The 26,195-nt window shown below is 41.4% G+C and overlaps 3 protein-coding genes and 1 long non-coding RNA gene across 5 annotated transcripts; 2 read left to right on the top strand and 2 right to left on the bottom strand.

The window, feature by feature from the left end:
* Positions 1-619: 619 nt before the first annotated feature.
* On the bottom strand, positions 620-1,035 carry LOC113006522 (uncharacterized). Its single transcript, XR_003269764.1, has 2 exons — positions 910-1,035; positions 620-833 (listed from the first exon to the last, which is right to left on the bottom strand). It is a non-coding gene; the product is annotated as an uncharacterized LOC113006522 (long non-coding RNA).
* A 5,638-nt stretch (positions 1,036-6,673) lies between these two features.
* On the bottom strand, positions 6,674-12,624 carry LOC113037624 (uncharacterized). The gene is made up of 6 exons (XM_026194894.1): positions 12,609-12,624; positions 12,421-12,502; positions 12,267-12,329; positions 12,092-12,154; positions 11,809-11,975; positions 6,674-9,010 (listed from the first exon to the last, which is right to left on the bottom strand). Exons 1-6 carry the CDS (start codon positions 12,622-12,624, stop codon positions 8,448-8,450), a joined length of 954 nt encoding a protein of 317 aa, XP_026050679.1. The 3' UTR covers positions 6,674-8,447.
* A 486-nt stretch (positions 12,625-13,110) lies between these two features.
* On the top strand, positions 13,111-20,882 carry LOC113006518 (ankyrin repeat and SOCS box protein 2-like). 2 transcript variants are annotated; one of them, XM_026142534.1, is made up of 10 exons: positions 13,111-15,770; positions 16,407-16,757; positions 17,089-17,199; positions 17,290-17,459; positions 17,530-17,685; positions 18,191-18,436; positions 18,534-18,705; positions 19,246-19,816; positions 20,206-20,359; positions 20,461-20,882. In XM_026142534.1, the coding sequence occupies exons 2-10, from the start codon at positions 16,414-16,416 to the stop codon at positions 20,586-20,588; spliced, it is 2,052 nt and encodes a 683-aa protein (XP_025998319.1). In that variant the 5' UTR covers positions 13,111-15,770; positions 16,407-16,413; the 3' UTR covers positions 20,589-20,882. The 2 variants fall into 2 exon arrangements, with proteins under 2 accessions (XP_025998319.1, XP_025998320.1); XM_026142535.1 differs by lacking the exon at positions 13,111-15,770 and having other exon boundaries at positions 16,693-16,757; positions 17,093-17,199.
* A 55-nt stretch (positions 20,883-20,937) lies between these two features.
* On the top strand, positions 20,938-24,799 carry tmem251 (transmembrane protein 251). The gene is made up of 2 exons (XM_026142541.1): positions 20,938-22,876; positions 24,051-24,799. Exon 2 carries the CDS (start codon positions 24,059-24,061, stop codon positions 24,428-24,430), a length of 372 nt encoding a protein of 123 aa, XP_025998326.1. The 5' UTR covers positions 20,938-22,876; positions 24,051-24,058; the 3' UTR covers positions 24,431-24,799.
* Positions 24,800-26,195: the final 1,396 nt, after the last annotated feature.

Raw genomic sequence — 26,195 nt, forward strand, 5'->3', positions numbered from 1 at the left:
CCCGAAACCCTGAGCCATTTACGCCTCAAGAGTCGCTGCAGAGCACACCATTTTCTTTGCGATCATCAACACTAACATCGTTCTTTATAGCATGGCCATCGTAAACGGTAAGTAAAACAAAACCTATTATTGTGTGCTGTTCAAGTATCCATTGTCTGTGATTGTGTCTTTGTGAAAATTAAATAAAAAGACTTGTTAACATCAACATCTTAGTCATTTGTGGTTTGTAAATCATGGAAAGCACATTGCATAAAATATATCATGATCCAGCCCATCCTGCGCGGTTGGCCAGTTTAAATAAGCTACGTATAGCAGCAGGGGAGGCATCAGATGTAACACCTCCACTATCTCAGGTCAAACATTATTTAGAACAAGACGACACTTACACACTCCACAAACCTGCGAGGATCCATTTCCCCAGAAATAGAGTATTGGTGACAGGGGTCGACAAACAGTTTCAAGCCGATCTGGTTGACATGTGTGAATATGTGGCAGATAATGATAATGTGAGATATCTGCTAACATGTATAGATGTATTCTCAAAATACGCATGGGTTAGATGTCTAACAAACAAGACAGGGTGTCACGGGAGTGGAACGGACTCAGGCGCAGACTGAGGTAGCACAGTTCAACAACACTTTATTAATCACACTGGTGCACTATATACACGTGAAGGGGGGGGAAACACCAGGGTCCCGGGGATCACTTGGCTGGGGAGACACACTTCTTCGCACTCGCTCTGCTCCTCGTCCAAACAGTCTCCACACAAGCAGCTCAGCTCACTCTCCTACTCACGGGGTCCAGGGGTCACAAAAGGGCTGATCCAGGTAAACCTGTTTACACAGACGAGGGTAAGTCGAAGGCAAACACGGGAACAGTAGAATCGCAAGGAAGCCAGGCAATACTAACGAGAGTTACTCAATATTCCAGCGACGAACAGCTCAGAGCCCCAGCCTTAAGAGCCAGAGAACTGCAATCCGCTCGAGATCAGCTGCAGGTGCGTGGGCCAAGGGCAGGAGCCCAATCAGAGCTCCGCCCAGGCAGACAGGTAGGAGAGACAGAGTGAGAGAAAAACAACAAACACTTGTGGCCACACTGGGCTGGCCGGGGAGGCACAGGGACCATGACACAGGGACTGTTGTATCAGCTGCTTTTGAGGATATACTTAGTGAGGGTAGGATCCCTGTGAAACTACAAATAGATGAAAGCAAAGAGTTTTATAATGCAACCTTTAAACAGCTAATGAAGCGATATAATATCAAGCATTTCTCAACAGCTAGCGAGGTTAAATGCAGTATTGTCGAGAGATTCAATCGTAGCTTCAAGGGTAGAATGTGGAAGTACTTAACATCAGCCAACTCCCGGAGATATGTAGATGTCATACCAGATCTCACACAAGCATATAACAATGCTTATCACAGATCTATCCAAATGGCTCCGGCAGAGGTGAATAAGCATAATGAGAAGTCGGTCTTTAACGCGCTGTACAAAACGAGACCTCAGAGGGAACTGCGCTTTAAATTTAATATCGGTGACACTGTACGAATATCAAAACTGAGAGGAAAGTTTCGAAAAGGATACGAGCAGACCTACACCGATGAGATTTTCACAGTCAAGGAACGTATAGGGAGACAGCCCCCAGTGTACAGACTAGTGGATCTAGCAGGAGAGGTATTGAAAGGGTCATTTTATGAGCCTGAGATACAACGTGTGGTTGTTGATGAAAACAAAACATTTAAAATTGAAAACATATTGGCTAGAAAAAAAGTGGGTCGGAAAAAGCAGGTGCTAGTGAAATGGCTAGGATGGCCCAACAGCTTTAATTCGTGGATTCCAGAAAAAGACATCGTTGAGGCGTAATTAACTCAGATGACGCAGCTCTACATACATTCATTCAACACTGAGCATAGACTGAGAAAGCATGAATAAAAAGAACAACAATGCAGGCTTCTATGTAAGCCTCTTCTCGAATGCTTCAGCACATGTTTACCCGGGTAATAAGATATCTAATTTTAGAACAAAGCTAGCAAAACCTATTGTTTTGGATCAGCCGTATGAGGTCGCTGTTATAGAGATACAGTACCCACGCATATGGCGGACTTTTCCACAATCAGATTCGGAAGTGGAAATTCAGGACCCAGTCAAAGATGGAACCTTAGCCGTAACCACGATCGAACTGTCTGTGGGCCATTATGCATCTGTGGAACAGATAATAAAAGAATTTAATTTTAAATGTCAGCAGCACCAAGCCACTGGAGACATTAAAATGCAGTACAACGCAGTTAGTAACCATGCCTGTGTTATGGGGCCTAGGGGGACTATTCTCACATTTAAAGGGAGACTGGCGGAAATCCTAGGATTCAAAACAGGAGACCCGTTTGTACTTCATTATAAAAACACATATGCCCCACACCCCGCAGACATATACGGGGGAAAATATAACATCTTTATTTATGCAGATATCGTTGATTACCAGCTTGTGGGTGACGCCCACGCGAGGTTATTAAGAGCTATAAATATTACAGACGATGACCGCCGCTTGCCTATTCTACAATTTGACAGCCCACACTACACACCTGTGTCAAAGACATTAATCGACGACATAGAAATTGATTTGAAAGACGATCGAAATCAACACATACCCTTTTTATATGGCAAAGTGTTTGTCAAGTTACACTTCCGACCGATAACCCAGCATTTTTGAAAAAAAAAAAAAGGATGGCCGTCTACAACACTGATGACTCAAAATATGTAAAATACTACTTATCACAGGCTGGTGGAGAGCTCGGAGGGTATGTTGGGACCAGTACACAATATGGGACAGGTCTGGGTGGGTTGTTCCGTAGCTTGTTTAGATTTGCAGTACCGCTGTTTAAAAAAGGAGTCAGCATAGTCAAACCACACCTAAAAACAGCCGCATCGGGCATAGTGTCTGATGTCATAACCAACATAACCAGACCCTCAACCACTAAGCAGGACGGTAACGGCTTGTATGTGTATACGCCCAAACCATCTAAGACCCCACCCCCAGGGCAGCCGTTGTCTAAAAAGCGTAAAACCACAAAACCTAGCAGGAGAGCCACCAAACGGACACCGTCACGCAGAGTGAAAAGACCCAGAACCAGTCGTTCAAAAACTGCAGCGTTTGACATATTCTAAATGGCACTGTTACACAGTCATTCGGGAGAATGTGTAAAAACAGAGCTCGATCTTTTTACTGTCCCATACACACAGACTAGCATTGAGAAAAGTACATTTATTGAAATCCCACCTGTATCTGCAATCACTGATGGAGGGCCGATCGAGTTTTACATCTCATCGTCGGGTGAAGATTACCTGGATCTAAATGACTCATATATCTACACACGGGTGAGAATCACAAACGCTGATGGCTCAAACCTGGCTAGGGATGCTAATGTAGGATTTATTAATTATCCTGGATGCAGCATATTTAGTCAAGTCGATATTAATTTGGGAGACCGGCTCATTAGTCAATCATCCAATACATATCCATACAGAGGTGTGATAGAATGTCTTATCAATTATAATAAGGACACTTTAGACACACAGTTCAGCACCGGGTTATTCTGTAAGGATACATCATCACACATGAATGACACATCTATAGAAGGAGAGAACCAGGGTCTGGTGACCAGAGGTGGCTACACAGCAAATAGCAGTATTGTTGAATTGATTGCACCAGTACATGCAGACCTGTTTTTTCAAGAAAAACTGTTACTTAATGGAATCGACCTGTCGCTGAAATTTGTGCGCTCTAAAGACGAATTTGCTCTCATGACAGCGGATGCCAATGCATACAGAGTTAAAATTGTCTCAGCCAGTCTCTTTGTCAAGAAAGTTAGTGTATCACCAAGCGTCAGACTTGCACACAGCAAGGCATTGCACCATGGCATTGTCAGGCTTATCCTGCTAAACCATTCCAACCAAATTTCCAGAGAAAACACTATATCAGAGAATTTTACCAGCTGATACAAACCACAGGAAGACATTTAAAGGACAGATCCTTGGCCATAACACGTGACGACTTTGGTAACGGCTACACTTTATTCTGTTTCAATCTGGAAGCTGACGAAGGACATTCAGGGAATGTGTCGTTAATTAAAACTGGGAACGTGAGATTGGAAACCCGTTTCAGAAATCCACTACCCCGTACAGTGAACCTCTTGTGTTATTCTGTATTTGATTCAGTCATTGAAATATCTAACATGAGACAGGTGCTCTTGGACTACTATTGAGACAAAAACGGTCATGAACACTATAGAACTATCAGCCGTGGTCGGCGGCATTATCAATAAAAACACACATTTCCTAGTAGGGATGGGTATTGATAAGATTTTAACGATTCCGATTCCATTTTCGATTCTGTTTAACGATTCGATTCTTTATCGATTCTCTTATCGATTCTTTTTTTTTTTTAAAAAAGGAGAACACTAAGGTCGATTAGCTCAGAGCTTTGTTTTATATCTTCTCTTTGAACAAGATAGAAATTTAGGAGTAACATGGCCTTACAAACCCAACAGTGAGATCTTGAGAGATCCAGCCTACGGCTCTTCAATGGGGTGTCACAGGGTCCCCAGGAAAAAAAATTGTAAATGTAAAATAATAAAATAAATATTCTTGTGAGACATATCACATATTGACGGGGTCGGGTTATGTTAAAAAGTATAAATTGTTATACTTTGTTCATTGGTTCAAAGGTACCCCACACTTCTTTTTTTGTTTGCTTGTTTGTTCTGGTGTATTTTTCATTTGAACTGTTACTCTGCCAGAGTACTCATATTTACAAGATGGCATTGAACGCCCCATTGGTGTATCAGGAAAACTATTTTGTACGTATGTTCCTTGAAGGGGATTGAAGTCGTTCTTTTTTTCCACCGCAGCGAAGGGCTAGGAGTAGGAGAGGAGCTGCTGTATGTTTTTGTTATCGAATCGATCTGATTGTGAAATAAAGCATATGCAGTGAGAAAGCAACTCCAGGAGTCATCCCTGCCTTAAAGCTGCAACATTCTTCTGTAGCAATAACAAAGTATAACATAAATTGTTCTGTGGCAATTACACAAGAATATCCAGTAATGTCCCTGCCCACAATTAAACACATTCACTTACCAAAAATCGGGGGCATCTGCTGTGGCAAATGGGTGCAAGCCTTTGACCACAAACTTAGACACTGCTCGGTGACATTAGTCTATCCTGGCCTGAAAGGAGACGCTACCGGTAGACTGCAGCGAGAACTACCAGCGAGCGCCAGCCAGACTCTGTCTGTCTCTCTCATCATGGTCACCTACATGTACAGTAATGGCAGGTTTTGGAATAAGGCAGATTGCGCTAACATAATATGCACTGTTAGTTGATTATTTACCTGCCGCATTAACGGGAGAGGACGTGCAAACGTTAGCGCTGCTGCTGGGTTGAGAGTCACGAGTCCGGAGCGGAATTAAAAACGCGTGTCATCGCGTGTTTTGTGAGCAAATGCTTTTGCATATTCGTAGTGTTTCCTCCCTTAAATGAAATATCTACTTTGCAAGTTGCCCTGTTGTCATCGGTTCTCATAAAGTATAATCAAACTTTTGAGCGTTTGAGCCGCTTAGGCGCCGTGTTTCCTGCCAGGTAAATGACGCTCCGCAACGTGGTGACGTCATTCGGGGCGACTGGAATCGATAAGGGAATCGTTTGCAAAAATGGCAAACGATTCCAAGGAATTGAAACAGTGGGAACCGGTTCTCAGCAAGAACCGGTTTTCGATACCCATCCCTATTTCCTAGGCGTGTTAGCCTATGATCAGCTAACCACAGAACGGCTTCAAAGACTCCCCGCTATGGGTATTGTAAACACCCACCCTTCTACGATGCCAGGGGAACATTGGCTTGCTGTTTATATTTCGAGAGACAGACTCGGTTATTTTTTTGATAGTTTTGGACACTCGTTAGACAGTTTTCCCCCAGCAATAAAGATGTTTCTTCTAAAAAACTGTTCCACTGTTTTATGTTCAGGAAAACAAGTGCAGAACGACTTCTCCATCACATGTGGTCAACATTGTGTGTTTTTTTTTATATCATATGCAAAATGGTGTATCTTATGCCCGCCTGCTTAACATGTATGGGTCTGATTTAATTTGTAATGATGCTATGGTGTGTCGATTTGTCAACAACATACAACCTGTTGCTGTATGCAGTGATTATGTGTGTGTGCAATGTGGATACTGATATGTACTAATGAGAATAATAATAAAAACAACATGAGAGCATGATTTAATCGAGTCAATGGTATTTATTATCAAATCTCGTATATATATATATATATAGATTCATAACATACTTTGTTTAAACATAAAAGAAATCAAACATTAACCAGTAATAAAAGACATAAAATATTTAACAGTAATAAAAGAAAATAAAACAAAACAATTTAGCAGCAATAAGTGAAAAAAAAAAAACATAACAGTAGAAAAACACCAAACAGCAAATATTTTTAGCAGAAAAACAATTTCTGCAATAAGAAAAAAAAACCTGAATTCAAAAATCCAACCACTCTACAGGACCCCCCTTTAATTTGTTTTTTTTATTCTTTATTTTTTTTAGTGTACTATGTCGCAGCGGTCCACCGGGGGTGTTCTTTTTTGGTGTGTGTTTTAAAAAACCACGGTCTTCAGACAGTGTGTGATCGGTTTTATACAAGGCGACGGTCTTACGTATGCCTGTGTTAGATATGGCTGATAACGGTATGTTTAAATCTGAGAAAGCTTTTAAAAACTCTGTCCAGCCGATAGGTCTCAAACCCTCAGAAGGTGTGTGTGTGGTTGTGACGGCTTTAATTAGATCATAAATGTGTGAACCAGGGATGGTGTGTTTATCAACAACAATTTCGCCTTTGTCATTGTAAGAGATCAAGTGTGGCGAACGGTTCACCGCTGATAGAATAAGTTCTGCATTCCTCCTACTCCTTTTAGGTATGTGTGTTAAAACATTCTCCGCAACAAGATCCCTCACCCCGGCATCACCATGAACAGGCGATGTGTCCGGTGACTGGGGTTGCACATCCCTGTTAAATTGTTCAGGTAATGATAAAGACAGTACATTCTTTTCACGGGCACCTTGTCTCACAAGGGTAAGGTATCTTTGGAGAATATCGCTGTATTTTTTAGCCTTCTCATACGCATCTATGTCAGAATCTTGTAACACTTGTAACATCTCCTTATCCAACTCGTGCTGAGACTGTTGTCTGATGCTGCCTGTTTGCTGCTGCTGCTGCTGCTGTTGCTTTATTAAGTCCAACTGATGTTGGGGTACCAAAAACATCTTTTGCACATGTTCCATTTTCACCTGTTTGCTATCAGACTGGTTATGAAAGGGATTGCAGCCCCTAATAACGGCAGTAAAAACCCTCCAGATTGGTTGATTGTCTTTCTCTTTTTCAAAGTTTTTATTTTTTTGTCTGCAATCAGTCTGATTATTGTTTTTTTCTTTTTTAGCTGTTTGTACTGCTGATTGGTCAGTGGAATGTTACCATGCAATACATTAAAGGCTATCTCACACAATGCATTGATAAAATCTAAATTTGAATTACTAATAATAACTCTGCGTAGAGTAGGAGGAGCCCTGTATATCATCTCCAACAGAGACAGATTCCTCCGCATGCGTGATGACATCCTTTCACCTCTTTGCTGATTTTTGTTTTGGAATGTAAACAACCAGACGGTCTGATAGTAAATTTGTTCTGAGTCTTAAATAGTCCGGGGTCTTAGCTTTATAGACTATTAAAAGATACCCGTATGTTGTGGATGTGGCATCATTAAACGCTTCTATAAAATATTTAGTATTACCCGGAAACATTTGCCTACCTAAAAGCATAACCTGATATTTATCTCTCGGATTTTTAAACAATATTAGGTAATTAGTGTTCAAGGAAATGGTTCTACTGGATTTTCCTTGAATAAACAAATTCTGAACTAGATATATACAACTCAAATTCCTATGATGCACATACTTTGTAAACACATTTTGTACTTCTAAATTGTTAGCTGCGTCGTTCATTACATCGTCTATAATTAACAAATTGTTCTTTTCTGTAGGCAGAAGGGTGTCATCAGCAAGAGATTCGGGTATACCGTTAACAAAGTTTATGTTTCTTATCTTAAGAAGCTGGTCATATAGTGGCTGCCATCCTTATCCCATAGTGATTCGGGTAATTTGTCAGGGCCTTGGAAGGGTGGCCATATCAGGATACATGTTTTAAAAATGCGCTAAATGTAGGATACATGTTTGAAAAATTATACATGCTTTTAAAAATGTGGTAAATGCAGGTTACATGTTTTAAGAAAGAAAAAATCTGGATGCATGTTTGAAAAAATAAGCAGGGTAGCTGTTTGAAAGATATGGTACAATACGTTTTTTGTTTTTTTGGAAAGAATCAGTCTTTCAGAGAAAACATTAGCAGCCTCCTTTGTAACACTCTGTGACCAACCGTAGCTGCCCGATTTTCACCACGTCCAACCCCACCAGATTGTGGTATGCCTCGGCGATGGCGTCAAAGACTTTCCTTACCGATTTCAGTTCGTGCAAGAGAGTTTCCGCCACCATGCGGACTTTGACGTCGTCCATTTTGATGTTGCGGGCAATCAGCAGATGTTGAATGGAAGGAATGAAGCGAGGGGTGAGGAGTCTTTTTCTGATGCTGTAATAATTTTCAGCGTAAAAGTCATCCACCAACACTTGCAGACACTCATGCTGTCTCTGGCTGGGGTGATCAAACTTGCAGCCGTTGCATTTGTCAGTGAGGTACTTGTTGATTACTAGGTTGACTAGGTGATACACAGCTGTTTTCACGGTATCGATAAATAAAGAAGATGCCCGACCGTCAAGCTCGACGGCTTGCTGCTGCTGCTTCTCCAAGGGGCTATAGTAACCGGGCGTGTCAGGTACTAATGAGCCCTCGTCCGAGGAACTGTGCTCCTCCTCAGTGTGACGCAGGGGTGCAGAGTCCATCCTTCTCGCTGTTTTGAGATTAAAAAAAAAAGGTTTTTGGAGGAATGAGACGGCGGTCTTGTTTTAAAATAACAGAAGGTGGGGCGTGATCCTGAAGTGGGATGATCTTAAAGGGCGGGTAGGATATGTAGCGTTTGAAATGCAAAACGTCTCCTTATCAGCTGGAAATATTAAAGCCAGAACTTGCAACATGATACTTTTTACTTCATGTACAGGGTTTCCAAAATAAATTTTATTTCAAGTAAACAAACTAATACATTTGATTCAGGTAAAACAGATCATCACATTTATTCTTGTAAAGGGTTTTCTAAAAAGTTTTATTTCATGTAAAGCGTTTCCAAGGCTGTTAGCCGCGTTGCCCTGTATTGAACTTATTTACAGTTTGTCAGTAAAGGGTGACATGCACTTCTGGCCCCTGTGTTGAATGAGCCCATGTTGGGTTTGTGAATTTGACACCTTAAGGTTTTGAAGTTGGGGATACATGCTCCTGGTGAGCACAAGATGTCTGATATCAGCTTGACATCTCAGTTATAAATGGAATTCAAAATGTTTTTGGAAGTATGACTAACGTATAATCTGACTTCTAAGGTACGCACGCAAAGGCCTAGAAGACAAGGGGACAGTTTACTTTGTGCTATAAAAACACAAACCTTAATCTTTGATCCTCCAATTTTATCTTTCTGTTCTGGTTTTAGAGTCTCTGTTTATTGAGTCGTACTTTGGGAATCACCCTGTTGTGAGACAAGGGTACGCTGGGAGAGAATATGGCATTATACAAGCAGAGTGTTTTGGCTGTTTCTGTAGATCTAAGAAATACACCTGTTATTGGTTATTAAAAAGAGTTAGCTGTGGTGCAGGTTTAATTTATAATTGTTGCATGAACTGTTAAAGAATTAAAGACAGCTTTACACCGATAGTGCAGGCATTTTTTTTTTTTTTTACTTAAGTAAAAGTATAGCTGGTGTCAGAAATACTCAAGTAAAAGTTTGATAATGTATGGGCTCGGAAATGTGCTCAAAGTAAGAAAGTCAAAGTAGTAACCTAGCTGAATATTGCCCTGTAATAAAATAATATTAGTAGGTGAGAGTACAAACTTAGTCTGGTGGTGAACAGGCACAAGAGGGTCAGAGGCACATTTGGCAGCCAGAGCCAGGGTTAGAGTTCAGAGACCCTGAGCCTGGTGGTTGGGCTAGCAACATGGTCTGGTGAAAGAGTCTAACATCCATGCATTACATGGTGTTGCGGCTGATAAAAAACAAAACAAACAAACAAACAAAAAGCCTATAAACTGACCCCTTGTTTAGAGGTGATTGTCAGTTTGCTGGGTTTTTTAGAGACGCTGAGAGTGAGAGAGATCATGTTCTACATTACTTTAAAAGTGATTTTCAGAGCTGTTGATGTATGAAACACTGTCCATAGAAACATGGATTAACTCTGTTTATGGCATTGAGTGTTAAATTGTGACAGTTTCAATAAAGTCTGCAAAATTCTTGCATTTATACTGGGGAGCTAGGAAAAGTTAGACCTTGGTTGTACTATTAAAAATCAGTTTCATAAAAAACCAATTAAACCGATATGAAGAAGAATGTGTTTGTAAAACTAGCGGTAAAGTATGGGAACTATAAGACAGACTGTTTCTGCTATCAAAACAGTTTGTGTTGTTAATCCTGAATGATTCTTGGTCACAACATTTTACTCCACACACATTTGGAAAATCGCATAGTTTGACAATAAATATCCCAGTAAAGACACTTCATTTCTTAAGAAATATGCAGAGGGAGTGATCTTTATCAAAAGTAGAAGTTATATCTTTAGCTAAACCGTTGTACACAAGAGCTTTAAAAATCTATAGTGTGTGAGGTTGTGTAAGTAAGGGTTGGCTTGCCCTTCTCGCCCACGTGTGACAAACCATCTGTTGGATCATGGATTTGATGCCTCAGCATTGTGAAAGTGGGGAAACATACTCCTGGTTGAGCATACGATTTCTGCTTACAACTTAGAATCTCAGTTCTAAATGAAATTAAAAATGTTTTTGTAAGTATGGCTAATGTATACTTTGACTTCTAAGGCATTCACACACACACGCACGCACGCACGCACGCACGCACACAAACAACATAAATACAGAGAAGAAGAGGGTGTAGTTTATTACGCATCATAAAAGATATCACTAATCTTTCAACTGTATCTTTCTGTTCTGAGTTTAGAGTCCTTGTTTGTCGTACTTTGGGAGTCATACTGTTGTGATACTGGGAGAAAGGGGTAAGGTGTGAGAGGCAAAACCATCACACACAAAACTTCAAAAATCTAAAGAGTGTGTGGGACTGCTAGCTGTGTCGTTCAGCAATAAACTTATCTACAGTGTGTTAGTAAAGAGTGACTTGTACTTCTGTCCCATTAAACAATGGTTTAAGAAATTTCACTGCAAACTATAAAAGGAATCTGGGTTTAAATAGAACATAGCAGATGTTGTCTAATGTACTACACACTTTGTTTATGAATTTGGTAAACTGTTGCCTTTGTACCTGTGCTTCTTGGTGGTATTGATTGAGTCTAGCTTCAATCAAACATAATTTATCAGCTATTGAAGCTATATGACTCTGTTCAGCAGGCTGAGCGTCTGGAAGCTTCATGTAAGCATCATACGCCGGTGATATTTGAGAGTCTGTTATGCCGCCTTCTTCGAAATCTATGCGTGAATCAATGCTATTTCTGTCACATTCTGGGGTGGTGGGTATATGAACTAGATCAAAATCTGATATACTGTACTCAAAAACATCAGAGAAATCGCGAGGTAGCCACTCACTCGGGGGTGTTGCAGGTTCGCTGATGAAGATCTGTTCTGACTCTCCACTGTTGCACAAAGCTCCAGGTTTTTGTTGTTCTGGGAGGTCGATACTGCTTAAACATTCCAAAAACGTCTGGAATCGTACGGTGTCCTGATCATTATGAGGAGGGGTGCTGTTCTGCAGTCTGTGAAGATAGATAGACATGTGTTAAAACATTTTATACATGTACCCATTTCAAACTGAATAAGCGTGTCTCCCTCTCTATCTCTTTTTATCTAATTTATATATGCCTATGCTTACCTTGTAGTGTGCGTTATTCGGGATGGTCCTGCTTCTCCACACACCCGGTTCTCTGGCGTGGCTCTGTAGGTGTAAAACGGTCAGTTTAGAACATTTGTAATTGTTTAAACCTCTTTTAAATTTTTTTTTCTTTTGAAAAAATAATACACAACTATACATCCCGTTGTATACACACCTGATGTAAGGTTGGGCTCTGTGGTCGCGGTGTCTGAATGTTTTCCTGCTCAGTTTGTTAACCCTGGAACAAACAAAAACGTTATTACATAATTTAAAACAATCGCTAGTTTAAAACATACATACGTTTTAAAATCCAGTAATGCTGTACACACCTTGTGCCTGTTAGAGGACTAGTTCCAGCTGTAAAAGCGCCCGTTTCTAAAGAAAAGGGCCCTGGGCCGTTCTCCCGAACTCCTAAAAATTAAGCTTTTGTTTTAGGGAAAAAAAATAGTTTGAATATCCTATAATATGTTAACATAACACTTTTTAAAAATCCAATAATAGGTTTTGTTTTACTTACCGTTTACGATGGCCATGTTATAAAGAACGATGTTAGTGTTGATGATCGCAAAGAAAATGGTGTGCTCTGCAGCGAATCTTGAGGCGTAAATGGCTCAGGGTTTCGGGCTCTGAGCGTGTTTTTTTTATATAGGGTGGGTGTTTCCAAAAAGAAAAGGTATGTCGCCAATCAATTTAAATGAGACCCTTCAGGGCTTTTGTCTTCTCAAGGAATTACAAAGGAGCCGATACTTCAGACAATAGGCGGGGTCGCCACCCGACTGGTACACCTGCCCCATTTACCTTGTCGAGGAATTACAAAAAGAGCCAATACCGGCCACTTTAAACAATAGGCTGGGCCCTTGTTCGCATGGTACTCTCAACTAGTGATACCCGCGGTGGGCTTTTACAATCCTGAACAAATTCAAACAATTAGCCAGCTGTTGAAAAGTTGGAGCGGGTCTGGGCGACTGGTTTTAGAAGTATCACTGTAGCGTTTATTTTCTAAAGGGCTGAATGTTATTTGTGACTATCTGTTGTGTTAAAAACTACTCTGAAACCATGAAACCCCTTACAGAAGAAATGGCCCGTTTGATCCGTTTTTAAATAAATAAAATGCTTGCATCGGTGCAAGGTGTTGACACCGGAATCACAAAATGAGTGTATTTAAAAGACGATTAGTTTGAAAAGAGCGATACTGGTTGCTTTGGGGGAAAAGACGACATTGTGTGCAGCGTTTTAGAAGTATCACTGTAGCGTTTGCTGAATGTTATTTGCGACTATCTGTTGTGTTAAAAACTACTCTGAAACCATGAAACCCCTTACAGAAGAAATGGCCCGTTTGATCAGTTTTTAAATAAATAAAATGCTTGCATCGGTGCAAGGTGTTGACACCGGAATCACAAAATGAGTGTATTTAAAAGACGATTAGTTTGAAAAGAGCGATACTGGCTGCTTATAGCATTTATTTTCTAAAGGACTGAATGCTATTTGTGACATTTACTGTGTTAAAAAACTAGCTGGCTTTGTCTCACTCTTAGTTCAACATTCCGAAATCCCGACTTTTAAATAAAATGATCGCATCAACCCTGGAAAGAAACCCCAGTAGATGTGTAAAAACTAGTTAAATTAAAACTAGGGGTTTGATTAAACGAAACGCTTGTGAACATGCTGACATCACCCATTCAGAAGAAATTCCCATTTGCGCCATTTATAAAATAAAATGCATGCCTCACTGCAAGCTGAGACATTGTCAGATTTAGAAAATTAGTGTGATTAAAACACTATTACCAACACTTTTGACTAGAGCACACCCTCTTTGTTAAGGCGCACTGTGAACCAAAACAGCTTCCACTCCGCCAAGAATGAAACAAGAAACAAAGAATTGCTTTTAAGAACACATGCATAACTGAATGTTGCGATACACCTAAGTGATAAAAATAGTTTAATTAAAAACCCTATGGTTTGATTAAATTAAAACCCCGTTAAAAACACAAAATCATATAACCCCTCTGATCCCCTGTGGTATTTCCACACCTGAACACGCATGCGCACACACACACACGAAACTGGTCAAATCGGTTTGGTTGGCCGCCATCTTGGACTAGTGCCATCGTATTACTGAACGCGCATGCGCACACGCACGAAACCGGTCAAACCGGTTGTAAAACCGGTTTGGTTGGCCGCCATCTTGGATAGGTGCCATCGAATTACTGAACGCGCATGCGCACACGCACGAAACCGGTCAAACCGGTTGTCAAACCGGTTTGGTTGGCCGCCATATTGGATAGGTGCCATCGAATTACTGAACGCGCATGCGCACACGCACGAAACCCGTCAAACCGGTTGTCAAACCGGTTTGGTTGGCCGCCATCTTGGACAGGTGCCATCGTATTACTACTCTCAGTAGCTCAGTCTAAAAATAACACAATCGCACATGCGTGCCGTGATAACAATCCATGGATTTGTGTGGAGACTTTTGAATAAACAAAGTTATGACTGAGCTGAAGTTAAAACTCTGGTGTAACTTGAGACAGATCTGGGATTCATTCTGGAAAGTTTTTGGATTTCAGTCATGGCAGCTCTAAAATTTCACTGATATAAACACAAATTTTTTTAAAACGTAAACATTTGCATTAAATATGGTCTAGTAGTGGCTGTAGCACAAGAGATAGAAAAGGCCATGTATTAATTAGAGGGTTGGTGGCTTGATCCCTGGCTGCTCCAGTCTGCAGGTCAGAGTATGGACATGATACTAACCCCAGAGGTTGCAATCTGATGTGTTCAACAGAGCATAAATATTACATAGAAAGCACTGAGGCACAGAAAAACGTACATACTTGTGTTAAGTATACACTTGCATATAGAGAATTATTCTTTAACAATCCTTGACAGGTGAAGGTTATGTTTTTCTTGCCTTGTGCAGACCTATTACTATGACACTCCATCGTGAGGATAATGGCAGCTGTTTGTTCTGGTAAGTAATGTTTCTGATTGGTTTCTAACAGTTTTTATTCTTTCACTTGCAGTCCTGGTGGAGATTTATACTTAGTTCTTTTTGGGTCAGGCTTATAGAGTTATTAAATCTTTTTTTAAATGACATTTTTGGCCATTAGGAAAAAAACAGAAATAAAGTTTCACTAAGAATCTTTAGACGCTCCTAAAAACCTCTAGTCCCTGCTGCAATCTGCACTCTAAGGGATCATCTAGGAATAGTGATTTTTTTTTCCTGAGGTCTGATTGGTCAGTAAGTGGAATTTTCCTGCCATTGAGTCTCTAATTAGGAAAATAAGATGCCCTGGAGCAAGTTAGGTCTGCTACATTGTGATGTACCTTAGTAAATGAAGCAACTTCAAAATCCTGAAAAAAAAAAAAAAGAGTTAAAACTGAAGTTAATCTGTAGCTCTGAGCAGGTCTGGGATTATTTTGGGGGTGATCCAGTTTGTGAAACAGCTCTTCAGCATTTGTTTGTGTGATACAGCTTCATGTGACTCCACCTGCAACATTAGAGCAGTGAAGAGGTGGACCGGTCAACAAGCTCTGATAGCAGCTTCCTAAAATAAAACTTAAGTAACACCCCCACCCCCACGCTGGGGTCAGACTAGATTACAGACAGACAGCTGGAGAACAGACGGAGGAAAGGACGAAGCTGAAACTCAAGGGAAACACTGGATTTCTGACAGTGGTAAACAACTTCAGTGACTGAAGCTGTTAGACTGAAATCTGACATTCAGTTTTTCTGGCTCATTGTTTATCTCAGTTTCCTTCTTTTTGTTTATCTGGCCATCAAGATGGTTGTTATTAATTTTCTCCATTAAGCTGGGCTGTCTGCTTTAGGCTCTGAGTGCACACATTAAAAGGTGCTTTTTGTGGGTAATTCCACTCTTCTCCTGATGAAAATGATCGCTGTGAGTGTGCCACCAACTTCAATCAGAGCTGTTCTCAGATGATGATAAGATCTGTAAAAAACACAAAACTTTAACAGTAAAATAATCTGAGAGATTAATGCTTCACAAACTGGTTAAACTGGTGAACTTGAACTTTGAACTATATTACACTTTCTGCCTCCAAGTGTTACCAGCATGTCTTTAGCAGCTGTTTGTCCAGTATTTGTTGGTAGTGAACATGGGGGCGCTTGAGTTTCCATGCTTTTAAGCTTGCAGGTAAACCTTGTTGTAGTTATTTTTATTTTTTTTTAAATCATCAAACACTGAGTTTGTACAAAGTATGTTCAGAAAGACTTTGCAGCTTCTTTACGTGATAAAACGATTAAGTTAGAAACAATAAATATCTGATTGGTGTCACTTCCCATTTGTTACAGTGACATCATGGCAGGACCCAGGATCTCTCGCTCCACATCATCTGCTTCCAGTCTGACTTCTGACGATTATTCTCTCTATAGTAATCTGAGTGAAGAAGAGCTGCTGCAGCTTGCAATTGAGCGCAGCCTAACTGACACACATGGCAACACCACCGAATCCAACACCATCAGTGCCAACAACACCATCAGTGCCAGTACCCCCAGCTGTGTCCAGCCTTCTCATTGTCCTGACAAACTGAACCCAGCCATAAACACAAACCAGCCCAGCTACAGAGCTCAAAATTCATTTCAAGCACAGACCACAGCACACTACAGCTCACCAAACCCACCACCTCAAAAGCCTCCTGATCCGTGAGTAGCCTCCATTTTTATTCTTAGTCTCTTCTGACCAAGTATGTGGATAGTTGAATATATTTAGAGCTTCGGATCATTGATGAGTTTGCATGTAGAGTGATTGATTGATTGTTATTGAATGTGTTCTGATTGGATGCAGACCCTGTGTCCTTGTTCTCATTAGCTGCAGGTTCTGTGTCTGTGTCCTGATTGGCTGCAAATCCTGTCTTCGTGTTCTCATTGACTGTAGTTTCCTTGTCTGTAGTTTGATTGGCTGTTGTCTTTGTGACTGTGCTCTGATTGCTTTCTCTTTTTGGAACTGTGTCCTAATTGGCTGCTGTCTCGTCAGGAAGACATTTGATGGGACAATCAGTCTGTTTGTCACGGGTTCTGGGAAGAGGATGGTGGCATATCGCAGACATGATGGCAGTCTGGTCCACATCTGTCCCGAACCTGAAGAGTGAGTTTAGTTCTGCTCCTAACATGTACATCCATTTGACTCACCTCTGAACAAGGTGTTCCAGTTGGCTGATTGGTCTTGTCACTGCAGGGAGGAGGAACCTTTGTTCAAAGCAATCCGTGAAGGTGATGCAAGCAGAGTGAAAGCACTTGCAATGTGCCCAGGAACAAACTTGATGTTGCCGAGTAAACCGGGCTGGCTGGCAGTTCACCAGGCAGCGTGGTTCGGCAAGGAAACCTCTCTGCGCATGCTGCTGTCAGGTAGGTTCACCTATTCAAAATTACAGAGAACAACTGAGCACACCTGCAATACCATCTTTGGTTTGAGCAGCTCAGCCTGGGATGATCAACAAGAGGACAGAACATGGCGAGACAGCACTGCTGGTTGCCGTCAGTAGAGAGCATCTGGGATGCGTTGAGGTGCTCCTGGGAAGAGGAGCTGATCCTGACATCCCAAACTATGACAAAGAGACACCACTGTACAAAGGTAAAAGAGACAGGACACACATGGAGAAGAGAAACCCCCCCAAAGAAAAACAGAAATGATGATGCAAATGGATGAAAGGGTCCTAACCTTTTTTAAATGTAGGATTTTTATCCCATCTTCATAAGTTTTAATTAGGAGATTAGACTCTCTTTGACATCCAGTAGGAACAGCTTCACCAAGCCACTAAAAACAACCAATTTGACCAGCTCTGCATGAAATTTTAATCTACGTGGACTATATTTTGGAGATTGCCAATTTATAAACATAGACCGAGCAGTCATACCAGCATGAGTCCCAGCTTGAATCAACTGCATCTGATTCTTGTTTGGGTGAAATGTCCCTTTTATGTCTCCAAAAGTTGATTCTGTTCATCTGGACGTAGCGTTTTCAGTGGAAGACCGAAAACACTATGTTCAGATCAACAGAATCAACTTTTGGAGATTTACTTACCTGGATAATTGAGAATGTATCAAGATGTCCCTTTTATGTGTTTTCCAATCTGTAGCCTGTGAGAGGAGCAACCCAGCAATTGTGGCAGTGTTGCTGAACCACGGAGTAGTGGTGAACACTCGCTGCATTCAAGGGTGGACAGCACTACAGGAAGCTGTTAGCCGAAACAACCTGGACATCTGTGAGATGCTCCTGAAGGCCGGTGCCAAACACAGCATCAGCAACATGTATGGCATCACACCACTCTTCACCGCTGCTCAGAGTGGGCAGCTCGCCACGCTGCGTTTTCTGCTCAAACATGGTAAATAACGTGGTTAATGAACTTGTTGCACACTGAACACCTCTGTTGCCACTGAATTAACTCCACCTTTGACCCCACCCCATCTCCCATTTTGCAGGTGCTGACATCAACAGCCAGGCAGCTGATGGCGCGACAGCTCTGTATGAAGCCACTAAAAATGGACATGAACAAGTCGTTGAGCTTCTCATTTCCCAGAATGCTGATGCCAACAAACCAGGAAAGAGGGGACTGCTACCTCTTCATGTTGCCGCCCAGAGAGGAAGTGACACGTAGGTACACTATGAAATGTTTACCGAGTTGTGCAGACTCACTGGAGTTAATTTGGTATTTAATAGTGGCATTGTGTTAAGTGTGGCTACCTTGACTCATCCAGGTATTAGGTATCTGGAGCAATTTTAGGGAGCAACAGCATTAACCTTAAGTGTTCCCAGTGTTTCTAGACCAAAGTAGCGATGGGGTTTCGGCCACAAGTGGCCCAGATGTTCCTGGGCACAAGTGGCATTCTTTCTGGCCATGGTGTTTCTGGTCATAGGTGACCCAGGTTTTTCTGGTGCTAAGTAGCCAAAATGTTTCTGGCCATAAGTGGCGAAGTGTTTCTGATTGTAAGGGCACTAGGTTTTACTGCTTGTACAGGGCCGAGGTGTTTCCGGTTGTAAGTGGATAAAATGTTTCTGGCTGTGAGTTGCCATTGTTGTTCTGACTGTAAATGCCCCAGCTGTTTCTGATCGTAAGTGACCAAGTGTTTCTGTCCGTAAGCGTGACTAAGGTGTATCAGTTTAGGCTAATTGCTAGGTGTTTCCTGTTCCCAGCATAGTCTCCATGTTGATCCCAGCCACCAGTAAGGCCAGAGTCCGGCGGACTGGCATTAGCCCTCTGCACATGGCAGCAGAGCGTAACCGTGATGATGTCCTGGAGACTCTAATCGGGGCAGGGTTCGATGTCAACACCCAACTATCAGAGGAGTGGTCTAGGTTGTACGAGGACCGCCGTAGTACGGCACTCTACTTTGCTGTTATCAACGACAACATCGATGCTGTGCAAATGCTCCTGACTGCTGGCGCTAACCCAAACTTGGATGTGTTCAAGCCTGTGATGGTAGCAGCAAGGCAGGGCTGCATCCAGACCATCACACTGCTTGTAGAACACGGCGCTGAGATCAATGCTACCATCCCCACCCACCCCACTACTTTCCCTGCCGTGTACATGTTCTCAATGAAGTACCTGCCTATGTTCAAGTACCTGCTAGACCATGGAGGCAATGCCCTTTCCTGCTTCAATTGTGTGTATGGCAGTCGTCCTCACCCACCAATCAAAACCAGTCGAACAGAGAGGGATGAACTCCATGATATCGACCAAGCTGTCCCAAGAAGAGCCATTCAGGTGACCTCTATTTTTCCTTTTAATTTTATGTTTATCTGGTAAAATGAAACAAATCCAGGTAAAAATCAAAACAACAAAACCATTACCATAGCTACTCAGGTGGCCTTGTTTGAAACGGGGTATTTAAAAACTTTGTTAATGTGTGTGAAAAGGGGACATTTAAAGACATATCCAGGATAACTTTTTATTATCTAACAGTGATCATTAACATTGTTCATAAGCCAGGTTATCTGAATCTAGCTCTGAGTGCATGCAGTTGGGCTGTATGCTTGGGTAATACCTGAAAGTACCTGGCAAAACCTTACTGCCTAATCACAGTACGGCCTTCAGGTGACCTCACGATAAAGTTAAGGTGTAACTAATTGTTTGATACACTCACGGACTGACAGTTCTGTGAGATGATATCCGTCCCCAGTATCTGTCGATGGGCGGGGCCAATTATTGATGTCTTGTTGGATTACGTCGGCCATGTGACTCTTTGCTCCAGACTGATGGAACACCTGGACAGTTACTCTGAATGGACCTGCATAAAGGAGAAAGCGGGTAAATCAAAAAGTGATAATTGATTCCTCTGCAATTTTACTGATTTCAGTGTTAATAGTTATTCTAGTGTGTTTCCAGGCTAACCAGTCTGTTTGTTTCAGCTCCACCGCGCCCACTGCTGCAGCTCTGCAGGCTGCAGATTCTTCACCTGGTTGGTCGCCGTTGGTTGAAGAAGTTGCCACTCCCTGGGGGTCTGATCCGTTTCCTGCAGCATCAGGAGTTGATGTAGATTGACTGATGTTTATAATCTGGATGGTTTGACTGAGAGTTATTGATTAGCTCTGATTTTTATTTTTATTTTTTTTAAGTTGGTACCCTGATGGTGCTGGAGACAGCAGTGGTAATCCACTCTTAATGCTGCACGAACCTTTTTTTTTTTTTAGTTTGGATTTTGAATAAATAAATGCCACAAGTCAAACCCCAGGGGGCACAAAGACTTGGCCTAAACAGCCAAGATGACTCTGAACTGTCTCTGACCGATTTTGAGTGATTCAAAGTCCAGACTCAAAGGTTTTTTTTTTGGGGGGGGGGGTTGTGTGTGTGTGTGTGTGTGTGTGTGTGTGTGTGTGTGTGTGTGTGTGTGTGTGTGTGTGTGTGTGTGTGTGTGTGTGTGTTGTTTGATGTGTTGACATACTGCAAATCAATTTCCCATTGGGGACAATAAAGTTACCACTGAGCACTGAGACTGATCATCTGGGGAGACTCCTGAAGGTCTTCACTAATGACTCCCACCTAAATGGAGACTGAGAGGGTCTTTCTGATCAAGCAATGCAAGGCCTGCATATTTACCCAGGAATCATTTGAGGATCTGAAGGTTTCTTGTTCTGAATAATCTGAAAGAATAGAAATAATTATTTTTTTAATGACAAAAGAAACAAGGAGAAAGACTGTGATCCTCATTTTCAACTCATGACATTGTGGAAGGACAAAAAAAAAAATCAACTTGACGGGGAAATGATTAAAAAAAAATACAAAAACAAACATATTCTGATTTGCTCAGGGTTAATATCCCGAAGAAGCAGACAAGATGTCCAAAGCTTTCCTGACTTCACTTTATCTAAACTGCTTTTTGCAAGGTTTGAAATTATTTGTTTAATTTTCTTTAAATGATTCTAGAAGCTTTATTTCCCAAAGTAACTGTTTTTTTTATCATTAATTGTTCATAAATTGATAAAACAAATCTGACTTCACCAAGCATTTTAAAAGGAAGATACATCCATCCATTATTGAGTTGTAGGTTCTTAATCATACTTTTGTCCCTGAATATTTAAATTATTCCACGTTAAACTGGAATCTGGTTTCTTCATTCATTTTCACCTTGTTTGAGTGAATATTCTGAAATATCTTGATAAGCTCATAATTTAGCAGTGCTCTAGTGTAATGTTCAGATGAACAGAATTGCATCATTAGTGTACAGTGAGAGCATTTTCAGTCTGTTACTAGACAGATTTGTGAACTGTTACAAAGATTTGCTGTTAGTCTGAGAAGCAGTGGTGATGGTGAACAGATGTTTTGTCAGCTGTTTTTGATAAATTGTTACTGAGCTGACAGCACAGCAACCTCTCATCTCTGTGTTTAAGTCTCTGTACCTCACTAACAAAGACTGTTGATTAGTTAATTGATTTGACTGTTTACTGATGTTTTGATGTAAATCGATTCTGTTTTATTGTGAAAGGGCCTTAAATCTAGCCTGGAAGAAACAAAATATTACTTTACCAGGAAAACAACCAGCATCATCCTGAATCGACTTCAGTCCCACTCCAGGTGAGCAACTTTAAGGTCCACATTGAAGCAGTCCTAACCCGGTCCCAGCTCCTCATCAGATGCTGCTTCACCTCAAAGTCAACTCTTCCATTACCAGCCAATTTTCACTGCCTGGTGATGGAAGAGGTTACACACATAATGAAAGTAATGGCTGCTATAGGTAAATCAGTGTGAGAGGAAACACCCTATATGAAAGTGTTTGTGTTTTAAATGTTTGGGTCTGTCAGACTGGAAATGAGCTGCTATATTAATAAAGTTTAGGCTGTTTGAAGGCAAAGAAAAACTGTCTTAAAATCCAACTGTGTGAGAGAACAGACTGATCAATATCACAGCTTTATGATTAGGACACTGAAGAACTTGATGGCTTATATTTGATGATTTCATTAAATTAATGAAATTTCATTAAATTATCAGCTGAATTTTATCATCTGAGACTCTCAACTATAAGATTATTCAATGAAGGATCCAAACTGCCACAGAAACAAGTAAAAGTGAACAAAGACAAACGAACATGAAAATGATTAAAATCAGTTTGTATGCAGTTATATTTGATTTCATACTGACTTGTAGTATTAACGCGCTGATGTGTAATGACGCTGTTTAAACAGCAGGCGGCAGTGTGTAACACATGACGTAATCCTTTGGCATCAGGTGACTTACCCGGAAGAGAGAGACGAGACTTCACGGGAACAACAGCGATCAAAACACGATCCTGCAGCTGGATTTTAATTTGAAATATCAGCGCGAAGGAAGGTAAGAAAACATGAGCTAACAGGCAGAGAGGAAGATGGAGGCCGGCAGGAAGCAGCTCAGTGTGTCATCTACAGGGAAGCCGTGCGAGCATCTATGGCAGCAGGAAAGAGGGCCAAAGACACACAGCTATTAGCAGGCGTTAAATCAGATAAAAAATGAATGGAGTCTGGTACAAAGCTCACAGCGCTAAGTTGAAATAAATCAGAACAAAGACGCAGAGCTACATGCTAGCACAGTTTGGATTAGAGAAAAATGAATAGTCTGGTGCAGAAACCACAGCTCTCTGTTAAAGTAAATTAGTGCACGGAGCTACATGTTGGCATACTTTGAATTGGATCGGGGGTGGGGGAACTCCAGTCCTCGAGGGCCGGTGTCCTTCAGGTTTTATGTGTCATTGATCCAAGAGAGCTGATTTAAATGGCTAAACCACCTCCTCTTTATTTCTTGAAGTTCTCCAGAGTCGTGGTAATGAACTAATCATTTATTTCAGGTGTGTTGACCCAGGGTAATATCTAAAACCTAAATGACACTGGCTCTTGAGGCTGGAGTTCTCCACACCTGGATTAGATGAAAAGTGAATTGACTAAGGTGGGAACCGTGGCTCAGGGGGTTGGGAAGCATATCTGTAACCGGAAGGTTGCCGGTTCGATTCCCGGGCTCTCTGTCCTGGTCGTTGTGTCCTTGGGCAAGACACTTTACCCTACCGCCTACTGGTGTTGGCCAGAGGGGCCGATGGCGCGATATGGCAGCCTGGCTTCTGTCAGTCTGCCCCAGGGCAGCTGTGGCTACAACCGTAGCTTGCCTCCACCAGTGTGTGAATGCGAGAGTGAATGAATAGTGGCATTGTGTGCCTTTGGGTGCCTTGAAAAGTGCTATATAAATCCAATCCATTATTATTATTATTATTATTATTATTATTATTATTATTAACTGAACATTAAAACCTGCAGTCTCCAGTGACAAACTGTTTCTTAGATTTAAATCAGATGGAATTGAAATTGACAGGGGCAGAGATTGTTTATCTCAGCACTGATGGAGTAGTTATTTCATTGATCCTAACATTGATTGTTGATTTGCTCTTTTGGATGATGTAATGACCTCTGACCTGTTACTGGATATAAGAGCACTGATGAATGTTGATCTTGTTTTGATTTTTAATCTGTTTCTTCCGCAGTATGGAGGATGATGAACTTCCGTCAGAGGATGGGATGGGTGGGTGTGGCTTTCTACTTGCTGCTCAGCGTCATGGCGGCGTACTACATCTTTGAGGTCCACAGCTTTAGTTTGGAACGTGTGCAGAGAGCAGGTACCAGCCCATCGGCTCCACCTCCTGCTATCACTGTCCATGGATCACTACTTCCTGTGTGGATGTGGGCATTGATCTTCCTGCTGCCATACTTGCAGCTCTTTCTCTTCTTGTTCTCGTGCACAAGGGCGGACCCCCACGCTGTTGGATACTGTGTGCTTCCTGTCTGTATCGCCCTTCTGTACAGCCGCCGCCATGCCGCCAAATTGGCCAATCACAGGGCAGCAGGATCGCTCATTGACACGTAGGGGACGACCAATCAGAGAGCCTCCCACGTGATGAGGGGTGGGATGACAGCAGGACTAGTTTGTGATGTCATTTCCTGTGTGCCTTTTAAACACTCCTACAAGTTTTGCCCTGATTGCGGCCTGACAGGAAGTTCTGCCGCTCTCAGTACAGACTCACAGCACCCTGTGAAAAAAGCCCCTCCCACCAGTGGCAACCAGTCTTTTTCCCCTCTTTTTTTTTTTTTTTTTTTACTGTTGTGACATCAGTAATGTGTTGTGATTTGTTGCTTGGCTGTGAGTCACTTTATTTGCATTAGTTATTTGTTTACTGACAATGCAGTGATGTTGCCATGGTTACCTGATACATTATTTAGGTTAAGGTTAACTGAAAACCTCACAGCCAATCGGTGAGCAGGATTCCTCCGAAATGTGGTACTTTTCTCTATTTAATGAGTCACATGAAACACTGTTTACCTTGACATCTTTATTGTGTCGTCAATTTAAAAAAAGAAAAATCAATGTGAAAGTGTTCTCAGGTGTTTCAGGTTCGTGATCTTTTTGAGGGAGGATGCACTTCACAGTTCTCTTCTTCCTCAGCTTTCTCGTCCTCTTCACTGCTGTCTTCTTCGTCCTCATCTGTGACAGGTGAAACAGACAGGTGATGATTCTACATTGAACCTGGAGCATCAGACACCTGCAGTAACCAGCATCCTGCCAATTCACCAATCAAAGCGCTCAATCCACCAACAATAGGTCTTCAGTGACAATATCACAGTTAGTGATTCTGATTGTTTGATCAGGTGAGACAGGTGCTACAGGTGTTTAGCACTGACATTCATCAGTGCTCATATTTATTTATTTATTTTAAATGAAACCTTTATGAAGTGAAAACAAACATTGACAAAAGGACACAGGCAGAGGTCAGTGCTCAGGTGTGCACTGGTACGATTATGTTTTAAACATTGTTTTTTTGTATTTTTTTTTCTTCTGAGAATAAAACAAACCAGCTGTACGTAGAACCGTGTTTGTGTCATTAATCATCAGCACAAACTCCGGATCAGATTGTGGATGTTCAGGATGAGGTTGTTGTCTAAGCACCACTGTCTGAAGTGTTGGCTCTCCTTTGTAGTGCTAACCAAAATAAGCCAGTGTGAGCTCAGGTTCAATGTTTGTCTCTGAAAATGGCGAGATGCTTCAATTTTTGGAAGTGTCTCGCAGGGCAATTTTTTCCGTGTTAAGGTTGTGCAATTTGCAGTAAACAATGTGCTCAGAATTGTGTGACTTGTTTAAATACTCTTCTGTTGAAAGTGAAAGGCTTACAAATACATATGCACAAGTCCAAAGATCCTACTGTTCACAACTTTCAATCACAATCTGACTATGAGCATCTTTAATACATACAGCAGATTTTTAACAGAAAGAAGACTTTGCGCTCCGCAGACATCAGTAAATCTGACCCTAAATGTTCCTCCTCCTTTAAAACTCCAGCCTCTGTAATGAAGGATATTTTAACAGTCTGTTCAACAACAGGGTTAGAACACGTTATGAACTAAGATGTGTTTTGTAGTCCTTCTCCAGCACATTGTAGTTTCAACATGGCAAACATCTTACGTCATATCGTTAATGAGAGATGAGTGTAAAGCCATTCCAATTGTATGAAGTTACCAATTCTCAGGGGTCTCTCTTCTCTTTTCTTATCTTAAGTCCTTAGCAATTCTCCTATTTAACCTTCCCTTTATATTGGTAGGCAAAGAGATTTGGAATAGGAGGTATGAGGTACTCAAAA

Source organism: Astatotilapia calliptera, chromosome 15, assembly GCF_900246225.1.
Source record: "Astatotilapia calliptera chromosome 15, fAstCal1.2, whole genome shotgun sequence".
NCBI lineage: Eukaryota > Metazoa > Chordata > Actinopteri > Cichliformes > Cichlidae > Astatotilapia > Astatotilapia calliptera.

Coding starts and splice junctions, on each gene's coding strand:
- LOC113037624 (XM_026194894.1), bottom strand. Junction 11,976..12,091: donor CGAATAACGCACACTACAAG/GTAAGCATAGGC, acceptor CTATCTTCACAG/ACTGCAGAACAGCACCCCTC. Junction 9,011..11,808: donor CGAACCTGCAACACCCCCGA/GTGAGTGGCTAC, acceptor ATCTCAAAACAG/CGAGAAGGATGGACTCTGCA.
- LOC113006518 (XM_026142534.1), top strand. CDS start 16,414: ATGGCAGGACCCAGGATCTCTCGCTCCACATCATCTGCTTCCAGTCTG. Junction 16,758..17,088: donor CCTCAAAAGCCTCCTGATCC/GTGAGTAGCCTC, acceptor CTGTCTCGTCAG/GAAGACATTTGATGGGACAA. Junction 19,817..20,205: donor TCCCAAGAAGAGCCATTCAG/GTGACCTCTATT, acceptor ACGGACTGACAG/TTCTGTGAGATGATATCCGT.
- tmem251 (XM_026142541.1), top strand. CDS start 24,059: ATGATGAACTTCCGTCAGAGGATGGGATGGGTGGGTGTGGCTTTCTAC.